This window comes from Coregonus lavaretus (assembly GCF_964263955.1).
Source record: "Coregonus lavaretus genome assembly, chromosome: 27".
NCBI classification, from domain to species: Eukaryota; Metazoa; Chordata; class Actinopteri; order Salmoniformes; family Salmonidae; genus Coregonus; species Coregonus lavaretus.
In genome coordinates, this window is record NC_140014.1 from 18,557,373 (window position 1) to 18,580,015 (window position 22,643).

General features: G+C 42.1%; 1 protein-coding gene across 1 annotated transcript; it reads right to left on the reverse strand.

Annotated features, from left to right (window-relative positions):
- Positions 1-4,819: 4,819 nt before the first annotated feature.
- Positions 4,820-9,277, reverse strand: LOC311102764 (protein L-Myc-1b-like). The gene is made up of 3 exons (XM_084144162.1): positions 9,025-9,277; positions 6,647-7,289; positions 4,820-6,172 (listed from the first exon to the last, which is right to left on the reverse strand). The coding sequence occupies exons 2-3, from the start codon at positions 7,245-7,247 to the stop codon at positions 5,613-5,615; spliced, it is 1,161 nt and encodes a 386-aa protein (XP_084000288.1). The 5' UTR covers positions 7,248-7,289; positions 9,025-9,277; the 3' UTR covers positions 4,820-5,612.
- Between the last annotated feature and the right edge of the window lie 13,366 nt (positions 9,278-22,643).

Sequence of the window (22,643 nt, forward strand, 5' to 3'; positions counted from 1 at the left end):
CACACAGAGACAGTCAAATATACACATACACACAGAGGGTAGCGTATAGAACTATATTGTTTATCATATAGGACTGTCTGCTTCCCCAGAAAGCTATCCTGCAGCGTAGTGTACACACACACACTGATCTGGCTGTTCTGAGAACGTCAGCGTTGGGATCTCTCTGAGCTGGGATATTATTGACCCACTGACAAAACAGCAGACACAGAGATGCTTCATACAGGTGCCTCTGTTCTCAAACTGTCTCCTCTCTGAACCCAGCCCACTGCCACAGCCCTGATCATCCTATTGAGCACAATTAACCACAATTATCCAATGAACAACACATAGTCAATTAACAACAGCCATTCAATCAACCATTTAGCATCGCAAAGTCAGCCCCCACTCATAGATTCTCTATTATATTGTATGTGAGCTGCTTTGCTGAACTCTATTCTTGATTTATATAGGCATCGTCAGCACATGGTCCATGCGTTTGTGTCGACTGGAGTGAATGAGTAGATGGTGGGGGGGGGAGGTGGACTCGTGGTAATGGCTGGAGCAGAATGAGTGGAATTGTATCAAATACATTACATTCCGGCCATTATGGTCCTCTGTAGCTCAGCTGGTAGAGCACGGCGCTTGTAATGCCAAGGTAGTGGGTTCGATCCCCGGGACTACCCATACACAAAAAATGTATGCATGCATGACTGTAAGTCGCTTTGGATAAAAGCGTCTGCTAAATGGCATATTATTATTATTATTATGAGCCAGCCTCCTGAGGTGGAAATAGAGAGTGTGCTGACGGAAGGACCTATAAATCAGGAAGATGACAGTTCCCTGTCAGCTGGCCGACCAAATCATAAATTCTCCACAGCCCCACCCTGATCAGACATACACACACTGTGGTCTGACCACCACTAGAGATCACATACACACTGATTCAGGATACACAGGCCTCCATGACACATACATGATATGCCCACACAGACATACAGTATCAATGCCTTCACACCAGACACGTGAGAGAACTGACACACATGCAGTTTGTAATGATTAAAAGAGTTGGGTTGTAATGGGGATAACCATAGAACATAGATGTGTGAGAATGAAACACATATGATTGTTAAGAACACACACACATGCCGGGCCACTTCCAGAACATCTGTGTGGAAGTGATCACACATGCAGCATTTCATCGGTTGCTGTGTGGGAGTGGCTTCAGACCAGAAAAGCCAGTTGGACGAGCTGGAAAAAGCCAGTTGGACGAACCGGTGGAGTTTAACCATCAGGGGCCCCAACAAAACAGAGCAGGTCTCGGGACAAAGAGATCCTCTCACATCACCACTTCCTGCATGGGAAAGATCCTGATGCTACGTACGAAAAGAGACACACTCTTAAGATCACACTTGACATTTCTTAACAGACAGTGTTTCACTTGCATTTTCACTCATTATCGTTACTACTATCATTGGGTAGTGCAGTACCTTTTGGAAACCGCTTCCAGTGACTCTCAATAAAGACAAACACACTGTGGGCTGTGTAGTTTGCATATTAGTTTCTTTATGCATTACCGCAATTGTTATGTATTTTGCTCATTTGCACCCCAGTATCTCTATTTGCACATCATCTCTTGCACATCTATCATTCCAGTGTTAATATTAATTGTAATTATTTTGCACTATGGCCTATTTATTGCCTTACCTCCATAACTTGCTACATTTGCACACACTGTATATATATTTTCTGTTGTATTTTTGACTTTATGTTTTGTTTTACCCCATATGTAACTCTGTGTTGTTGTTTTTATCGCACTGCTTTGCTTTATCTTGGCCAGGTCGCAGTTGTAAATGAGAACTTGTTCTCAACTGGCTTACCTGGTTAAATAAAGGTTAAATAAAAATGTTTTACAAAAAATGTGCATAACCACTAAAGCAACACACAACTGTTTTGTCAGAAACAACAGTGTGGTTTCTGTAGTAAAATATATTGCTTTCCCATAAAGTTTTGTAAGGATGAATGAGAGTATCCAAAGTGTATAGATTACACTATTTTCACACGGTTGCAGTGCATTTCTCTGGGTGCACAGCTTACTGAACAGGAAACACACAGAGCAGGTTGTTCCTATCTGATCCAAGACCATGCTATCTGATCTCAGGATGCTTCGACTTGAGAAATATACACCCACATTACCACACAAAACCTGCTGCTGATCACTAATCACAGCAGTATCTCATAGTTTACTGTTAAATAATGATCCTTTCTAATGGTAAAGCACTATAACCTGTACAATCCAAACATGTAAGCCAGTTATTCATAGACCACAGGAACAGACACAATCTACTATTAGCATGGTCACAGATCTGTATGTGCTTTATTCTGTATGGCATGACAATTATAGTCAGGGGAGTTGGCTAAAGACTCACAACCATATGAAATAGAGAATTGCAGCAGCTCTATGCAATGCATTTCTAACTGAAATGATCTTGAGCGTTCTACCTCGTTGAGCAAGCCTTTAGAGAAAACATTCACAGCTAAATGGGGACAGAGACAGGATGCCCCTAGGGCTCAGATAGGGCTCAGTAAATGCAGGTTAACTACCAACCTTCAACAGTGGGACAAAGGGCTGAGGTGCGACGGGTAAGGCTGACTGCTCTATCAACTGATAATCGAATAATCCTAATTCTTAAAATTCAGACATTCACTGAGCTCCTGTTCAGACAGGTTACTGACATCACCAATGGCAGCCTGTGTTACTTCTTTCTCAACACTGAGGAAGACATTCAAATTATTGCTTCAGAATTCTTTATGTGGGCCCTAGTTATAGGCTAAATCAAGAATCAAAGCAACCTGCACCAGTGCAGAAGACTGTTCCACCTTCTTACGCTAACGAGATCGAGGTGCTAATTGGCCTTGGATGCATAGCTAAGTGCTTCTCAAGCACACAAGAACAGTACCAGCTGTGTGAGATGGCAGGATAGCACGCGACAGCTAGCTACACTTTATGGGTGGAAGAACAAAGGACCAGGTGCCAACTGGCTCTTCACAAAACATACAAAAGCTGACGGGCCTTAAAGGTCCAATGCAGCCGTTTTCATCTCAATATCAAATCATAAAACCTTACTGAGATTGTTTTACATTTTTACATTTGAGTCATTTATCAGACGCTCTTATCCAGAGCGACTTACAGTTAGTGAGTGCATACATTTTTCAAACATCAATTAAAATGGTCAAAAATAAACACAAATAGCTTCCTAGCAAAGAGCCATTTCTCAAGCAAGAATTTTGCTAGGAGTGGTCTGAGTGGGGAGTGGAAAAATGAAAACTAGATGTTATTGTCAGGGAGGTTTGGAATGCTCTTTTTTATTGGTCTATTAACTAGTTTACCGCCTGGTAATGTAATCAGGCAGGCCAAAGCTCCATTACACCAAAACATGCAGAAATTTCAGGCAGTCTTTTCAAACAGCTCTTACACTAAAAGAGCATTATCATAATTTTCACAGTATTATTCCAACCTCAGTGTGAAAATATACACTGAATTTACAAAACATTAGGAACACCTTCCTAATATTGAGTTGCACCCCCTTTTGCCCTCAGAAAAGCCTCAATTCGTCAGGGCATGGACTCTACAAGGTGTTGAAAGCGTTCCACAGGGATGCTGGCCCATATTGACTAACAGTTGTGTCAAGTTGGCTGGATGTCCTTTGGGTGGTGGACCATTCTTTGTACACACGGGAAACTGTTGCGCATGAAAAACCCAGCCGCGTTGCAGTTCATGACACACTCAAACCGGTGCGGCTGGCACCTACTACTATACCCTGTTCAAAGCACTTAAATCTTTTGTCTTGACCATTCACGCTCTGAATGGCAGACACACAATCCATATCTCAAGGCTTAAAAATTATTATTTAGCCTGTCTCCTTCCCTTCATCTACACTGATTGACGTGGATTTAACAAGTGACATCAATAAGGGATCATAGCTTTCACCTGGAGAGTCTGTCATGGAAAGAGGTGTTCCTAATGTTTTGTACACTCAGTGTATATACACAACACAGGAAAATCTAGTTTTTGACTGCACTGAGCCTTTAAACGTACAGATCAACCGCAAATTCTCCCTCAGACTACCTGCCTAAGAGAAGTGTAGAAATGTTGACTGATCGGAAACTATGAAATCAGGGAGAGCTCCATTCTTACACCAGCTTTTCCACTTGACCAGTCACAGCACCTCTCCCTTTTACAGTCAATGTTCAAACCACTCTCTACCATGCATGCAGGGGAAGAGAGAGCAAGGGTTCTCAGTCACTACATGACTGCTTATAATAGGATGACTGAACCAGCCCAGAGTAGCAGCTCACACACAGACCCTCTCTCCATACCCCAGGGACTGTTCTAAAGATACCGTTTGTGTGTGTAACCTAGTTGAGAGCACATCAGTTGCCCTGCATGCAGCAGCAACTGCAGAGGAGAGGATCCTCCGAGGTATCACACATTTCAAGGACACATCAATGACACACTCCCTCTAAATCTAGACCAAGCTTCTGCATGCTTCAATCTGGAAAGATCATGACAGTTAAGCATGGGACAAAGTAAAACAAATACTACCTTCAAAGTCAATACAACAACCCTTTTGTAAAATCTTTTTGCATTCATTAGTCACTGTGTCATGCTGATTCTCTTTAACGCTCAGTCTTGTGTTTAAAAATATAAATACTTTTAGTTACAGATTTTACATTAGATTGCTTTTAAGAAAATAAATGCTAGCGAATTTAAGCAGTGTAACTATGCTGCCATATAATCTGAAAGAACCATCAAAAGAACAAAATCACAATTCTTGGAATATGGTATCAACATTTTATGGATCTGGTCATGTATACACAAGTCAAACTCAACCCAAGAAGAACAAGCAGTGAAAATAGCATCTCAAAGTGACATGTGTAATTATAAAGTACAGCAGTTCTACTTTGTCATTTTAACAAAATAGAAGCTCTAAAGCCAGTTTCAGAGAAGAGCAATATTCATGTCTCCTAAACTGAGAGCAATATGCTATTATTTACAGAACAATTTGTACATCAAAATAAATCTGTCATTAAGAAAACAAAAACATTTGTCACTCCCTGTGTACACATTACGGTGTTTCACCAATAAACTTAAATCCAAGTGTGCATGAACTATTCATCACAGAAATAAACAGACAAGGCTATCAAGGAACTGAAATGACAAACAAGAAGAGACATGACATTTGGAAGTAAGTTTCATTCTGGTTTAATTACAGCATCATCTTCCAATATCACCAGGAACCAACAACACAACATGTTTCTGTCTCATCTAGTCCACCACCACCTTGTCATCACTCAATGTGCAGAGAGAAAACATAAATAAACACAAAAAGGTCCTTACCGCCAGCCTCCCCACCATGGGTTCACAGGCTCTGAGAGATCCACTTAGTTTTAAAAGAAGTCCATAGCATAATGAATTAGGAATATATTTTCAGAGAAGTTCACAGTTTTCTTGCATGAGGAATTTAGTTTGATAAAAAGTCCTAGCTTTTTGAAAGCGGCAGAGAATAGTCATTGGCTTCTGAGAATGAGGCCGTTTATTTGTTAAGAGTCTGTTGCATAGTTAGTTTCTATCCTCAGGAGCGTTTCAGATCGGCTAGCCTCCGGAGGAGCTGCTGCTGGCGGGCTTTGAGGCGTTTCCTCTCCTGAGCCTGGTGCTTCTCTCTGCTGTGCAGCTGGAGAAGGTACTCTGTCGCCTGGGTCAGGATGGCCACCTTGGGGGTCTTGGCCGACTCCACCAGGCCCGGGATCACGTCCCGCAGGGCCAAAAAGCGAGAGCGAAGGTCGTTCCGCCTCTTCCGCTCCAGGAAGTTGTGGTTCTTCCGGCGGTCAGTGTCCTCAGCGTCGGAGCTCTGGGGGCTGTCTGCAGAGGACGCTGTGGGGGAGATGGAGGCTGGGGAGTCTGGCTGCTGGTGGTGGCTGGAGTCTGGACAGGACCGTTTACTCTGTGGTTCCTCATCATCCTCAGGGTCGCTGTCAGGGGAAGGGGCTGCGTAGTTGTGCTGCTGCCGGTGCACAGACATGTGGAAACGCTTTGGGCATGGGTCAGCTCGGACAGTGATGGTCACAGGCTTACGGCTGCCAACCAGTCGGGCTCGGCTCTCCACAGTCACCACATCAATCACATCATCATCGTCTGTTCCATCAAAAGAAACAACAACCACACATCATTGCACAGAGGAGTTTAAGCAATAGGAAATCGTTTCTTATACGGTCTGACGCCATGTAATAACATCCCCAAGTACCCCATCTCCCACCCCTACAACACTTAAATTGTCATGCAATTCTAGGACAGAAATACCCCAAAATCGGTGTGCAAAGCATGTGGGGGGAAAAAATATATTTTTACTAGGCCTGCGCCTGGGACCAAAGCATTTGCGGCAACCGTTTACAAATATTGAATGTGGAAAAGTGACATTCCTTTGAGAGTGAGAAACACAGAGATAATGGTTTGTGCTCAAGATAAGGGCTTAAGTAAAGCTGAATACTTTGACTCAGCAAAATTCAACATCCAGCCTAGTGTGGGAGTTTCCCTGGCTGCATCCCCTTGACACATTGAGAGGGAAACATCTAGCAGAGGTGAATTAGTTTAGCATGGTCAGTTTCTTACCAGAGGAATCAGAGCGAGACTCAGAGCCCGATGATGCCGGTTTCCTACAGCTGATGGTTGGGAAGGTGAGCACAGTTGCCGGGTCAACACATTCTGTTGCCACGGTGCTGGGCAGTGGAGATTCAGGTGGGGTCAGCGGGGTGCACTGAGCTTTGCTGGCACTCACAGTCACAACGTTCTTGGGTGCTGGTGGGGAGAGACGAGATTGGGCTGCAGCTGACAGGCGCTCATTGACTTTCTCCAAGTGCTGACTGGCCGAGAAACTACTCCACATGCAGTCCTGGATAATAATGGAACTCATGTTCCCAAAAAGCTCCTCGGTGCCGGGTCCCTCGTACTCATCGTCCTGACCCAAGACCTTGGACAGCCAGCCGAGCTTGTCTCCAGGGGTAAAGTACAAGGTACCACCGCTGAGTGTCCTGGTAGGAGACATGGGAGGGGTGGGCAATAGCTCAAACTTTTTCCATATGTCCTCACTTGGTGCGGTTGACTTGTAGAAATCCTCCTCTTTGTCAATGTCATCTAAGAAATAGTGCTGATAGCAGTCGTACTCCATCTCCCAGCTGTCACAACGCGATGCTCTTGAGTTTATTCCAAGCATGGATAATCACACGACTGATCGTTGAGAAAATCTTTACCCGACCTGAAGAAGCAATTCAGAAGTAGTGCATTAGTCCTATTCTTTAAAGATTTGAATTACTTTTCTAATCTAGACAATATTTAGGATTCACAATAAATAATCTTTACATAAGGATCATCATTTTCCATTCCAAGACTGCATTTAAACATGGCTCTGCAATCATCAATAGGTACTTTAAACATTGCAACAGTGCATTCTAATCCACATGCGAAATTGCCACGGGGGAGGCATGCAATATTCAGAACAGGACGATTCGTCCCTGTCCAATAATTTATTTAAAATGTTTTTAATCATTAAATGACCTGGTATGATGGTGCATTGATCAGCAATACAGTTTAAAGCCGTTATTTTGGCAGTTTTGCCCAAAGTCTACCTTTAGCGGTTAAGAGCATTGGGCCAGTAACTGAAAGGTCGCTGGTTCAAATCCCCGAGCTGAATAGGTGAAAAATCTGCCGATGTGCCCTTGAGCAAGGCAATTAACCCTAATTGCTCCTGTAAGTCGCTCTGGACAAGAACATCTGCTAAATTACTATAATGTAAAAGTAATTGTCTAGTGTTTCCAGATTCCTATGAAATATGACCTATAATGAACTACCATATGAGTGAAATAGTCATTTCCCAAAAAATGTAATTAGGTATGTTGAAAGCAGCTGTTCTGTGTTGTAATGGTGTGGGCGTACCCCAACAACAGAACGGTGTGGGCGTATAGTGGTCATAACATATTCATACTTGGCATCCTCAATGAGGAAATAGCAAGCATGTTTGAAACGGTCTCTTTGAGATACAAGTTTGAGGTGGTGTTTTTTCCCCCTACAATTTATTACTTTGGCCACAGATACGAGTATAGAATGGTCAACATTATTTGGGTATGAGTTAACAGCATACGAACATTTAAAAGTGAGATTTTCACTGGAAAGTTACTTTAAAACTGAAAAATGATTTATCATCCTCATGGCAAAATGTGAAATGGGGGAGGGGGAGGGGGGGTCTTCCACTTAAGGGAGGTATAATAAATCATGTCAATCCCTGGGACCCCATCTACGGCTCAACCCCCTCAATTTCACCCTTGTTCTAATCTTAGCCTGGTGCTGTCTACAAATGGGACTAAATTAATAATTGATTTCATCTTGTGGGCGCTTTGCATTGATAGACTGTCCAGACATGGCAAGGTTATTAGCTACGTAATCTAGTTTTATGCTCCGGTTCAACCTTCGACAATGCAAGCAATGAGCTCCCGAGTGGCGCAGCGGTCTAAGGCACTGCATCTCAGTGCTTGAGGCGTCACTACAGACCCCCTGGTTCGATTCCAGGCTGTATCACAACCCGCCGTGATTGGGAGTCCCATAGGGCGGCGCACAATTGGCCCAGCATCGTCCGGGTTTGATCGGTGTAAATAAGAATTTGTTCTTAACTGACTTGCCTAGTTAAATAAAGGTTTTTTTAAAATAAGACTTTTGCACAATTCCTTACAGGTGATTGCATAATTGGCCATTAAGCAGAGACTTAAAATGTTCTGTAGATGCGCTGTCGGGTGACATTAAATGCTGAAAGCGCCGTCTCAGGCAGCCGTGCATTCAGACAAAACAAAGTAGGCTAGGCTACTTCACTAAAGTCGGCTATATTCGCCTTGTATGGATGTTAAAAGGGAATGGGTAGCAACTACTTATTCTTAGAGAAATACAATTCCATATTCTCTTCATTACGCTAGGTAGCTAGATTAGTTGTCTATAACACTCACCGGTTTATCTAGGCTCACAATCCGCAAATTCCGGCATGGGTGTCTACTCCGTATCAGCTGGTATGCTAGCTAGTAGTTTGAACTCCTCATAAAAAAAAATAAGTAAAAGAGGTCACTCCCAACGAAATGTATGAAAACAAAGTTTAAAAGTTCGGTATTTATTTCAGCAGTGGAGTGTGGAAAAAGTGGTGCAATAGACTCCACTTACAGTCTGGTAAATAGAAGCCACACAGAGCGTTTTTCGCGCCAGTGTGAAGATGATAAAGTAGGGAGTAGATATCTGCAGTGCTAGATCCGAGTAAACCCCGAGGTTCATTAGCATACACGGACACGCCCAGTTAAAGCTACACATTAAAACCACAACAATTGATAGGTCTTTTAGAGAAGCAAATCCCTATGGATGACATTTTCTGTGGTTTTGAGTATAATGTAACCTCTATTGAAGTATCCATATGATAGAACAATTACAGAGTGGATGAGAAGATGGCTGTTGTCGATCATGTAAATTATATTTAGGCTATACAGTACTGCAATGGTCATTAACTTGCTTTTGAAAAACATAAACCTTTTCTTTGCATCCATAATTTAACCTTTTGAGTCAATGATGTGTTCGAAATCATATTGCGGAACAGCTTGGTTCAGTCCCAGATGGAGAGTTCTGAGTGAAGGGTGGCGTGTGTCTTTGCAGGGCAGATGTCTCTGTGTGCCTCTTGTTTTAGTGATGCATATAATCTCTATGATCAATAACCAATATTGGTTATCCTGTGGTGAAGATGGGCATGTGCTAACCCTGATGCAAAACGTTGGTTAGTTGGTCCTACCCTCCACACCCCATCTGCCAGTGTGACCCCAACCATCTACGCACTGCAGAGGCACAGAGAGGTTTCTGGTATAGTATAGAAATGAAAAACCAACGCTCACTGGAAGTCTTAACTTGAAATATTGATTTAATCTGATGAACCAACTGGTTTAATTAAAAAATTTCCCACTCTTTAAAAAAGCATAACCTATCAAGATACAGTATGTCATACGTGTCCATGCCAGATAAATGGGGTGTTCAGTTGATTGCCCAAAAATGGGTGAAAAGTGATAAGCAAGCTTTTAATATGGTGTTGATCACTCTTTTTGCATTCTAAAAGGAAAGCAGTGCCAGAGAACATTGGGCAGAACTATCACTTCACTGAATAGCTATGCAGTATATGCAAGGAACATCCCTTTATTTGCACAACATTCACACAGTGGAGAATGTAAATGAGGGGGAGTTGCAAATTAGTGCAGCTGACATGTCATCTGTTTGTGACTTGAGACTGTTAAAAAGTGGGTCCTTGAGACTAGAGAATGTACAGGAGTTTAGGAATACAAAATAACCAAACAGAACACAACTAAAAACATCAGAAAGATACAACTAATGTTTCGAGTGGGGGAGCTGAATTGTCTTTGAGTGTAATTAAAGTCAGTTTCCCTCTTTTCACCTTAAAGGACTCAGATTGAAATGCTCCTTACCACAGCAAAGAGATGAGGGAAAACACTTCCGCCATTCATTGTTAACTAGGGGTTTTCTCATTTAGAAGTGAATGTCTAACCACTTCTGAAGGGATTATAAAGCCTTTTAAATCTTCTGGTAAAATAAGATGCAATGGCAGATGACTGCTCTATGAGCTGCTGTGGCTTTGGTAGCAACAGACTGGCCTGGTTCATCTAGCTTCATTGGCACAATTAAAACACAACATTGATGAAGTAGACAGACAAACCAATTTAATTCCAAACTCTGAGGTCGCCAGTCTGGTCTGGGTTGCAGTCAGTGAAGGGGAGATAAATGGTGAGTCGGACTCTAGCCTTTCACAGAGTTTGAGTTAAAGGTCACCAACGTCTGCAGAGGAGACAAGACAAGGTCGCCATCATAGAACACTATCCCCTTCACTCCTCTACTCCTCCACCCCTACCCATCATATTGATCAGAGCGGACCTTGGCTTACTCCATCTTCTCCCTAATTTGATTTGATTTGAATAATTATATATCATTGTATTAGAGGGAGACCCCCAAGGGCCCTGTCCGTACAGGACAAAGTAATGACATTGATTAGTGATGGACATCTGTTGTAACAGACAAGCCTTAGGTCAAACACACTTCTACCATGTGGTGTCACCACCCCAAGCTAGAGGGAACGACGTCCCAGGCGGGATCCTCAGGTCACTATCACAGTGTGGCTTCTGTCCACTCCTGCTGTCCAAATTAAGACCATGGGACCCTGAGTTTTTCCTATCAGGTCACGTGGTCCAGAAAGGTCCTGGCCTTACCTATGACATATTCAGTCTTAGTCAGCTTGTGTCCCTGAATGTATCATAAGAGTTGGGTTGATGAATACAGGCTAGTGAATAAAGATGGGAGTTGTGTGGGAATTTCAACTTGAGTAATATAAAATGCATTGAAATCAGGCATGTAGTGAGGTGGCGACAGTAATCAAACAGCTCAGAAGGGACAGTTATGATGTCTACATGTAGAACTGATTGTGTGGACTAGCTCATCTCTTCTGCACTGCAGCCAGGACCACAGTCTCACACAGACCCTACTCAGGCTCATCACACTGTGCATAGAGGACTACCCTCCAATCTGCTACTTCTGGAGAAATGTTTCCCCACCACTAAGAACAAAAGCCTTTTGGATTCATACAGTTCCAATAGGGGGCTTTACTCCTCCTCTTTCTCCTCTTCTTTCATAAGGAATGAAAACTTTTAGTCTTTCCTCAGCAGGGTTATTGTTGGCGTAACAATGCTTAACACTAACAATAGCCTCACGGGGGTAGCTCCCCAAGTCAACTCCAGCTTCACTTCAAGTGGCTCCCATTGTCCCGTATTGTCAGAGTAGCATATGTGTGTGAAGAGGAGGAAGACATGGGGGGGGGGGGGGCTGTAGGGGGTGGGGGAGGAGACTCACTTTTGGAGAGAAGTCAAGCAGGGCACATTTAACACCTACACTCAGCCACCCATAAAAAGATGGCACAGTGACAGAGACATTAGAATGCACTTCTGGAATTCAGGGGTTCTCAGAACATCCCTGGAAGTGTCCCTTTGTCTGGTACCCTTCCATTCCCCACAACTCCTTTAACACCCTAGCCCCTGACCCCTGAACTTCTCCTCCCACTCTAATATATACCATCTTTTTAAAAAAGTCAAAGGTGTCCTGTCACCCTCTGCTTGGAGAAAGTTTTAGCAGAGTAAAAATAATAAAACCTAATAGAAAACGATTATTGCTCCCGAGGGAAGTATTGCACCATATTCTGCCACACCTTCTCAGTACGGTGTGATCATGACTAGTATGGTGAAACCATCTCTAGCATGGTATAATAATGGTATGAATATAATGAATACTAAAATCTTGAGAATTTGATTGGAATCATCTATTGGATTGATAGAAAGATAACAGACTATGTTGTCTGTCTAAACTGACAACTCTTTTCTGATCCTTGTGTTGTGTAAGTAGAGCACTGCGCTGATGATTCATAGAGTACTGCACAAAAACACAAACATCAGTTTACATTTCCACTAGCAGAAAAAAAGGTCATTCCAAAGTGTCTATAAAACATATTTAGAAAGGTGTCTTTGGAAAATATTGCACTTTAGAGAGAGATTTGTAATTGAAGTCTCAGACAGTCAGAAGTCATTGTTTCCAGCTTACACCAAGTGATATGGTGCATGTTTTTACGGTAACACACATCATAGAAAAGTGTCACAGAGAAAAAGGTAGATGTATAAAGGAGACTGACTGAGAGGACATCAGTACAGATGTCTTCAACTTGGTGTCTGCATTGGCTGAGTTTGACTGCCATCTGGTGTTGATTATTGGTAAACACTTATTCATGTAGGGAGCGAAAAAGACAGGCATAGCATCCATTCACATAGATGAGCGTACGTTTTTATTTCTACATTATTTTCTGACATCGTTATTGGATTGTGTGAAGTAAAACTGAAATTACTCTATAACTAACTGTCCAAGAGATTGCGACATTAAGCAATTTTCTTCACTGAGACTGGGTGTTTTATGACGTTTATCTCAGGATTGATCCGTCATACTGACACATAAAACACACACAGTTGTGTTAATGTGTGTGTACATAAATGTGTGCGTGTGCATGCTTGTTTGTGTGTTAGTTCTATTAGTGTGAGTGTTTGGAAACGTGTCTATGGGGGGACATTTAAGTAATGGGACCAGGCTGCTAGAGCTTCCTCTCGACATTATAGCCATGTATCCATTGTTCCCCAGTGCAGTCAGAAAACGTGATTTTCCTGTGTTTTATATATATATCCACACTTTGAGGTTGGAATAATAGTGTATAATTGTGATAATGATGTTAATGCCCTTTTACTGTAAGAGCTGTTTGAAAAGGCCACCTGAAATTTCAGCCTATTTTGGCCTGCCTAGTGACATCACCAGGCAGTACGTTTGTTAACTGACCAATAAGAAAGAGAGTTCCAAACAGATAGTTTTCCGTTTTCCCCTCCCCACTCAGTCCTCTCCGAGACAGTCCTAGCAAAAACATCTCAAGGATGGTCAAAGGAAACAGGATGCACCTGAGCTAAATTTCGAGTCTCATAGCAAAGGGTCTGAATACGTATGTAAATAAGGTATTTCTGTTTTTTATTTGTAATAAATTTGCAAACATTTCTAAACACCTGTTTTCGCTTTGTCATTATGATACATTGTGTGTAGATTGCTGATGATTTTTTTTTCTTCATCCATTTTAGAATAAGGCTGTAACGTAACAAAATGTGGAAAAAGTCAAGGGTTTGAATACTTTCCGAAGCCAATGTAGGTCACTGCATAGAGGAAAACAGTCATGAGGACTGACAGGGAGGGGTTTCCTCTCATTAATCTGTACACAATCGCCCCAGGCAACTTTTGTCTTAGGCCTATACTAAGATAAAAAATATGTTCATTTTCATTAGAATCAACAAACAGGTTAATCAGAGGCTTTGAACTCAGGATGCTACATTCATACAGTGTGTGATATTGACCTCATTTTCACAAACTAAGTCACAATACTACTTCACACAACTATTTTTTGCCTTATGTTGACAGACATAATGTTGCTTGTCAACACAAAGCCTATGATTTTGGAGCTCCAATGTCAACTAAACACATGCACACATGATACTTCATCCTCCTGTAATAATTTTTTACTAGGAAACTCAAACCATATGGAAATTATGTGAGTGAGGGAATCAGTGAGTGAGTGTATGTGAGTGAGGGAATCAGTGAGTGAGTGAGTGAGTGAGTGAGTGAGTGACGGTGAGTGACTCAGAGTGAGAGAGGCATTTTACATTTACTGTACACATCGCCTCATTTGTTGATAACGAAATCTGAAAATATTCTGGATACATTCAGTAACATGATAAAACTATTCCTGCAAGACGTGGGGTATGTGCCACATAAGTCAAAACAATTATAAGGGTTTGAGTGAGAGGATAAACTGGTGTCTCCAAGTGGCTACACACCTCTCCAAAGTGTGCACACTGCACAGTTCCTAAGCAATTTCAATGCACTGTTATGACTCAAGAAGAGTCTTCAACTATGAGGTACTTTTTTTGTTGCTTTCCTAGATGTGCTGTTGAGGAACTAGAGAAAGCACACTTGCATCCCCAACCCTGCAACCCCGACATCACATAATTACTGTTGTTGTTTACGCAATCCAAAAACGGTCCATCGCAATCTGGGTCAGGTGGGCATGATTTGAAAGCTTGTTCTATTGCCAACATGACTAGCTAAGTAATAAAATATGATCTTACAGCGTTAGGCTTTCACAAGGCAATTCAGAGAAAAATATTGTAATTTGGGTGCACATAAAAAAGAGTCATGAGTGCGTTCAGGTGCGTGTGCCACAGCACATTTTCTTCACAATAAACAAACATAGGCCCATTCTGTTCAGAACAACCCAGGGTATAACGACATGTCATCTTGTACAGATGTCGGATCTTAACTTGATCACTATTTTTGTCACTGAGAACTTTCCTTCTGCACCAGGAAATTCAAATGAGCCTTGTGATTCGTTGAAAATGATCAGTTCTCTTTCTCCATGCGCGGGCAGTTGAGTCATTGGGATCAGGCCTGCTATCAAAATAATATCAAACACAGTACAGTATGAAGAGAGGCAGACACTGTTTCTCCAATAGAAATCCCCGATCACACATGTAGGTGATGTCATGGTGATGTTGGCTACCTACAGATGTAGGATCTTAATTTGAGCCAGTTTGCTACAGCAGTAAAATAATCCTGCTGCAACAGGAAATGTGAATTATTATGTGGTTTATAATTAATGGACATTTTTGTAGGGGTTGATACATTTTTCGTTAGGGCAAATCAAGTCTGACATTTCACAGTGGAATTGACAAACTTTAGAAGCCTTTTAAAAACTCAAATACATTACAAGTTTGCCTTTCCTGCCGTGCAGGAAAATTCTCAGCAACAAAAAAGTGTTGATTGAGTGTCAAATTAAGATCCTACATCTGTAAACACATGCGTAGAAACACATCATTGGGTCTAAGGTCATCCATTTTTAAAGCTGCTGCTACTCTCTGTTTATTATCTATGCATAGTCACTTTACCCCTACCTACATGTATAAATTACCTCAACTAACCTGTACCCCTGCACATTGACTCGGTACCGGTACCCCCTGTATATAGCCTCGTTATTGTTATTTTATTGTGTTACTTTTTATTTTATTTTTTACTTTAGTTTATTTAGTAAATATTTTCTTAACTCTATTTCTTGAACTGCATTTTTGGTTAAGGGCTTGTAAGTAAGCATTTCACTGTAAGGTCTACACCTGTTGTATTCGGTGCATGTGACAAATAAAATGTGATTTGACCCCCTGTATATAGCCTCTTTATTTTTATTTTATTGTGTGAATTTTTTAAACTTTAGTTTGTTTAGTAAATATTTTCTTAACTCTTGTTTTTCTTAAAACTTAATTGGAAGGGTTTGTAAGTAAGCATTTCAAGGTATGGTCTACACCTGTTGTATTCGGCACGTGACAAATCAAAGGCACTCATTCGATATAAAGTTGTTTTTGATGAAAATGAAAACGTGTCAGTTTGTCGCTTTCAAGAGGTTGGAGTAACAACATTTTGAACTACGTAAGACATTGGGCCGAATCTAGGTTGTGCCTTTAGATTTCGAGAAAATGAACAACTAAGGAATAATGTTTCACTTCTCTCATTGTCTTCTCAAAACCCAAACCCCGGCCTGGTCTTCTTGGTCTGTTTCGCAAGTTTTCCCCGAAGTCTCGCGGTGTTGCGACTCTAGGTTTAGAAACTCTGTGATAATGTTCTCTCGCTCAGTCAAACGTTAGGCCGAGGTCCTATTACTGCAACATTCAAATATTCAAACATGCATCTGAAATGCAGCCATACACATCAACAACCGTCGTTTTATATAGCTTAATAACACACGATATATATTGGTCTCCACTAGGCTACGACATACAAGTGTGAAGCGTATCCTAAGGTTATTAATGAATTAACTGTCAAAATGTAGTTTAATCGTGGCCTGGGGTGGTCGAGCGTTTAGGGCCGCTGTCTTTTGCGCGCACATATAGGCCGCACGAGTCCAGCCCATGCCTTACTGGCACAAATAATTAGATCTACCGACTTGACTTGATTTAGTTACACATTTAAAATATGGACAGTCCAGCGATATTTTACCCCAGATCTTGACAAGAAATGACCATACCAGACTATTTTGGATAACATAAATAGGAAACGAATAAAATATGAACAATAGGCTAAACCAACATTAGTTTCCATACATACAAAGTGTCGGATAAATTCCCACTGTTGATTTATCGTGGTAAACGAGGAAATACTTTATTTATATTGTACGGAATGATTGTCAAATAGATAAATCGCCCTTAGACTGTTAAAAAGGGACTAAGTTGCGAACATATGTTGAAAGACTGGTTGCAAGCAAATAGGTCCTCTGTAGCTCAGCTGGTAGAGCACAGCCCTTGTAACGCCAGGGTAGTGGGTTTGATCCCCGGTACCACCCATACACAAAAATATATGCACGCATGACTGTAAGTCGCTTAGGATAAAAGCGTCTGCTAAATGGCATATAATTTTATATATTATAGGAAGAGGTGAAGCGAGAGGGCACACGCTCACCAAAATCTGTCCAGAATAAACCCAATGCGTTTCTGAAGGCTTTAATATGCAGACCTATGCTTTTTGCCTGCCTTCCTGCCTTTGGGACAATGACTCCCATTGTTATGGAGGAAACATGAGCATCTCTTCATTATATATAGATCTCTGACTAAAGTAACAGTGATGTCATCTTTTAGGGCGTGGTAATGAGGTGACCGATATTGGTTGCAATTGAGATCAGCTGTGAATTTAGCGCAACAATGTTTTTTTGGGGGACCCGTTTGCGGTGTCGAAAATGGTGAAGGACGAATTGGGTAAAGTGGAATCGAATTGGGTAAAGTGGAATAGGTGACCAGGAGCGGTATGATGCTGATTTCGTGTGTGTCAAAAGCGCAAAAGGAGAAAGCTCTGTGCTCAACAAGATGTCGACAGCCATGATTTACAGAGTTGGGCACCGGTTAAAGGTGTCATCTCTGGTGTCTCGTTGGACATAGAGGCTGTGTGGTTTAGGGATAACATTCCAGGAGTGGTAGACGCACGTCGCTTGAATCGAATGATAGACGGAAAGAAGGAGCAAAGCCTATCGGTTTTACTGTCGTTTGATTAAGTGGTTCTCCCAATTTATGTAAAACCTGGGTATGCGGTGATACCGTATGTACAGAAGCCGCTGCAGTGTTACAATTGTAAAAAGTTTGGACACGTAGCAAGTGTTTGTCGAAGGAATAAATATGTAGTAGTTGAAGAGTCAGATTAAGCATGTTGTTGTAATTGTGATGGGAATCACGTTCCCGAGTTACCGAAGTGCTCTGTACTGATGAAGGAGGTTGCAGTAGCTAGGATTAGGGCCATCCAGCAGGTCTCCTATGTGGAGGCAGTGAAAATAGCTGGAGTGAGTAGAGAGATGGTAATGGATGTCCCACAGTCTGCAGTGAATTCCGTGCAGGAGAAGGATCCCGACAAACTAATAGGAAAGAAGGTGGACTTTGTTGCTTTTATAGCGCAAGTGATTAATTGCACTAGTCAAACTAATAACAAATCAAAGAAACTAGACATTGTCAAGGTAGCAAATAGATTTCTGGATCTCCAGGACTTTACAGCCAAAATGTTACAGGAAGTACTGAATGAAGAGGTCCTCCCCCTCCCAGGTTCCCGAGCCTGTGTAGGGAGCTGAATAGTACAGTTTTTTTGTTGAAAATTCAGGGTAGTAGCGTGACTTTGGTAATTTTTTTATTAGATTTTTGTAATTAGTATGAATTTGTTAATCACATTTTTTATTACCCTGTACAGTATTAGTTATTGATTAATTGACATGTATAATACATTTACATTTTAGGGGTCAATGAAGAGTGTATAGGAACTTTGTGAGAGAAAAGAGCATATGACCCAGGTCTGTTGAGGAAGGTGGACACGAGATCACTGATAAACATCATGGAGTAGTGACCGGATAAAGAGGAACTGCTACCAGACTGCTCGACGGCAGACAACACCCCTACCCTCGTCCTGACATTCAGTAGAAATGGTTGTTTGATCATGTGCAAAATGTGCTTGCAGCTGAGGCACCCAGTTGGTTGAATAAACTTGGTTTGAGCTTTTTCTAGTTGTCCGTCTGAGTTTTACTCTGTTTGTACAACAGTAGGCGTTGTTGGCAGGATTCATCACGATTTACAGTCGAACTGGAGAGTCCAAATCAGTGGACCAGGAGGCAGCACCAAAACAAGGTAAGCACAGCAGTGCGTGTTGTCGCTGCTCTCCATACCCCAAGCACCGATAATGGATTCAAGAGTAAGGAAAATAAAAGAAAGCTGAGTGGTAAATCTGGCAGCAAAAGCATTTGGCAGCGAAAAGCCACCAAACCCTGTCACTAATGCGGTGCGTTTGGTAATTGGGTGAGAGACTGTACGGTGGTGCCTGATCCCTCTGCGCCAACTCATTCTGACGACTGAAGAAGTACCACCCTCCCAGGCTCCTGAGCTTGTGTAGGGATCAGATTGGAATTTTGTTAGTGTTTTTGGTAGTTAGTATGAATTTGTTCATCCAAAACATGTTTTGTTTTTGGGGATATTTTACAACCTCGTACAGTAGGTAACGGCAATACACTTTATGAGTGTAGTCTTCCATTAAACCTCAAAGAAGAAGACTCATTCTGGGGTAAGTGCCGGTATGTAGTCATTTTCTTCACTGACTTGTGAGCAACAGCAAACATTACTAAAGCGGCCGGGGTTGGGGATAACGCATAGGGGTGTTTGGTTCAAATTGCCTACATTTACCACAATAAAAATAATTACGTTCAGTGGCGTAACAAGGACAGAATCAAAAGTAATACAACTACTAACCATGCCGTTTACAATGGGTCCAGTAACAGTACAGTCCTCTGTTGTGGTCCTCTGTAGCTCAATTGGTAGAGCATGGTTCTTGTAACGCCAGGGTAGTGGGTTCGATCCCCGGGACCCCCCATACGTAAAAATGTATGCACACCTGACTTTAAGTCGCTTTGGATAAAAGCGTCTGCTAAATTGCATATTATTATTATATTATACTACAGGGCTCATTATTTATGGTAGCTGGGGTAAAACCGGGTTTGGATAATCTGTGCGAAATGCCAGGGGAATGAATTCTAAAAGGTAACAAGTTAATGTTGGCACGACCAAACACTCCTTGCAAGCTCAGAAAGTCCTTGGGGGTGTTTGTAATTTCTTAACACTTTATTCCGTCTTATTCTGAAATATTGTTACAGAATTGAAGAAAGGGAGGAGGCGTCTTCACGACAAAATAGAATGGAATCAAGATTGTGAGGAAGCGTTTGTAGAGTTAGAGAAACAATTGTGTTAAGCGCCTACATTGGGGTAGAATTACCTTTTTACATTTTTGTGCATGAATAGGATGGGCACTGTAGCGCTGTAGTTACGTAGAATCATGGAGGAAAAGCAGACCAGTCCAGGTACTGGAGGAAATCTTTATACTCAGTGGCAAGAGGAAGGCCACCGTGCCTATTAGTTCAAACAACCGAAATGGTTATTCTGCATAACACCGCTTCGATTATTATGGGTAAAAAAGTATGTTTGTATGTTCAACATGCAGTAGCGATTATCGGTAAAAGTACAAAGCTTGTACGTTACTAGCGCCCGCTGGACAAAAATGGGAGACAACATAGAAAGCGGTAGGGGGTAGTACAACCGACACAGTACGTTTTAATTAGGTGAACATTGGTATCTGGCTAATGTGTTTTATAATGTGGGCGCATTACATATTAATGCAAAAATAATAGACATGAATGAGTGTGAAGCAAATAGTGACTATCCAACGGAGATTGGTAATAAATATAATTTATACAGTAAAACGTTAGGGTACATTAAAATACAGATTCCAATAAGAAAATAATAAAGAGGGGACAGTGGCCTCCCTGTGAACAGAAGTGATCATGTTTTTTTTTCTTCTGTAATTAAAAGCTTTTTGGTTCACCTGGTAAAGTATTAGAGGGCTTTTTCCTTTTGGGAAGAGTGGAAGTGAGTAAGAAAGTAAGATTTTTAGGACTGATTTAAGATTTTGGCATAGTGAAAACTAAAAATGTTTATTTTCTCTTTCAGGAGAGGATGTGGTGTTCCTATCGCTCCTTTTGAAATGCTTTGTGAGGTTGCTGTCTTGGGAGAGCAGTTAGTGAAATTCTGCCGTTCCAAGTTGGTGCTCTGAATCCTGCGTCATTAATGCCCTTGCCCGATGAGAGAGAACCTCATGTGTGACTCAGACCAAATCACTCCAAAACCACGCCTCTATCTGCAAGAAACAAATCTACAATGGGATAAAGCAGCGGTTCCCAAACTAGGGGTCGCAACCCCATGTGGGGTCGCCTGATATGAAAATGGGGTATATTATAATATGTATATTATAATATCGTCTTTGTATCTCAAAATCATTGTTATGTGGTTAACCTTAAAAATCTAAATGAAAATTATTCAAATCTAAAAGATTAAACTCAACCAGAGAGCGCCCTTAGATCATGGAAAAAGGCAGCACTTGACCTTTGCACTTGAATCATTCCCACTGTGAATGGCTAGGCCCGCTACGCTATGAAACCACACACTATTGCAGAGACTTTGATATTACCAGCCGCAATTGATATGGTGAAAGCAATGTGTGGAGAGGCAGAGGCACAGAAACTCACATCAATCCCTTTGTCAGATAATACAGTTAAACGAAGAATTTATGCTATTGCTAGCAATCAAGAGGAAACTGACTGAATGACTCAAACTCCCCAGCTTATGCTCTCCAAATGGACGTTAGCTGTGAGGGCTGAGATGCCCATGCATTGACTTTTGTTCACTATACATGTAGGGGGATGCTATTCATTAGGACATATTATTCTGTCTCACAATTCCCGAGCATGAAACGCCATATGGGATGTTCACTGTGCTGTGTGGCTATATTGACGAAAAACAGATTCCGAATGGGATCAAGTGGTGGGCTTTTGCACAGATCTAGCCCTGTGTAGCTCAGTTGGTAGAGCATGGCGCTTGCAACGCCAGGGTTGTGGGTTCGATTCCCACGGGGGGCCAGTATTTGATCCCATATGGGATGTTCACTGTGCTGTGTGGCTATATTGACGAAAAACAGATTCCGAATGGGATCAAGTGGTGGGCTTTTGCACAGATCTAGCCCTGTGTAGCTCAGTTGGTAGAGCATGGCGCTTGCAACGCCAGGGTTGTGGGTTCGATTCCCACGGGGGGCCAGTATTTGATCCCATATGGGATGTTCACTGTGCTGTGTGGCTATATTGACGAAAAACAGATTCCGAATGGGATCAAGTGGTGGGCTTTTGCACAGATCTAGCCCTGTGTAGCTCAGTTGGTAGAGCATGGCGCTTGCAACGCCAGGGTTGTGGGTTCGATTCCCACGGGGGGCCAGTATTTGATCCCATATGGGATGTTCACTGTGCTGTGTGGCTATATTGACGAAAAACAGATTCCGAATGGGATCAAGTGGTGGGCTTTTGCACAGATCTAGCCCTGTGTAGCTCAGTTGGTAGAGCATGGCGCTTGCAACGCCAGGGTTGTGGGTTCGATTCCCACGGGGGGCCAGTATTTGATCCCATATGGGATGTTCACTGTGCTGTGTGGCTATATTGACGAAAAACAGATTCCGAATGGGATCAAGTGGTGGGCTTTTGCACAGATCTAGCCCTGTGTAGCTCAGTTGGTAGAGCATGGCGCTTGCAACGCCAGGGTTGTGGGTTCGATTCCCACGGGGGGCCAGTATTTGATCCCATATGGGATGTTCACTGTGCTGTGTGGCTATATTGACGAAAAACAGATTCCGAATGGGATCAAGTGGTGGGCTTTTGCACAGATCTAGCCCTGTGTAGCTCAGTTGGTAGAGCATGGCGCTTGCAACGCCAGGGTTGTGGGTTCGATTCCCACGGGGGGCCAGTATTTGATCCCATATGGGATGTTCACTGTGCTGTGTGGCTATATTGACGAAAAACAGATTC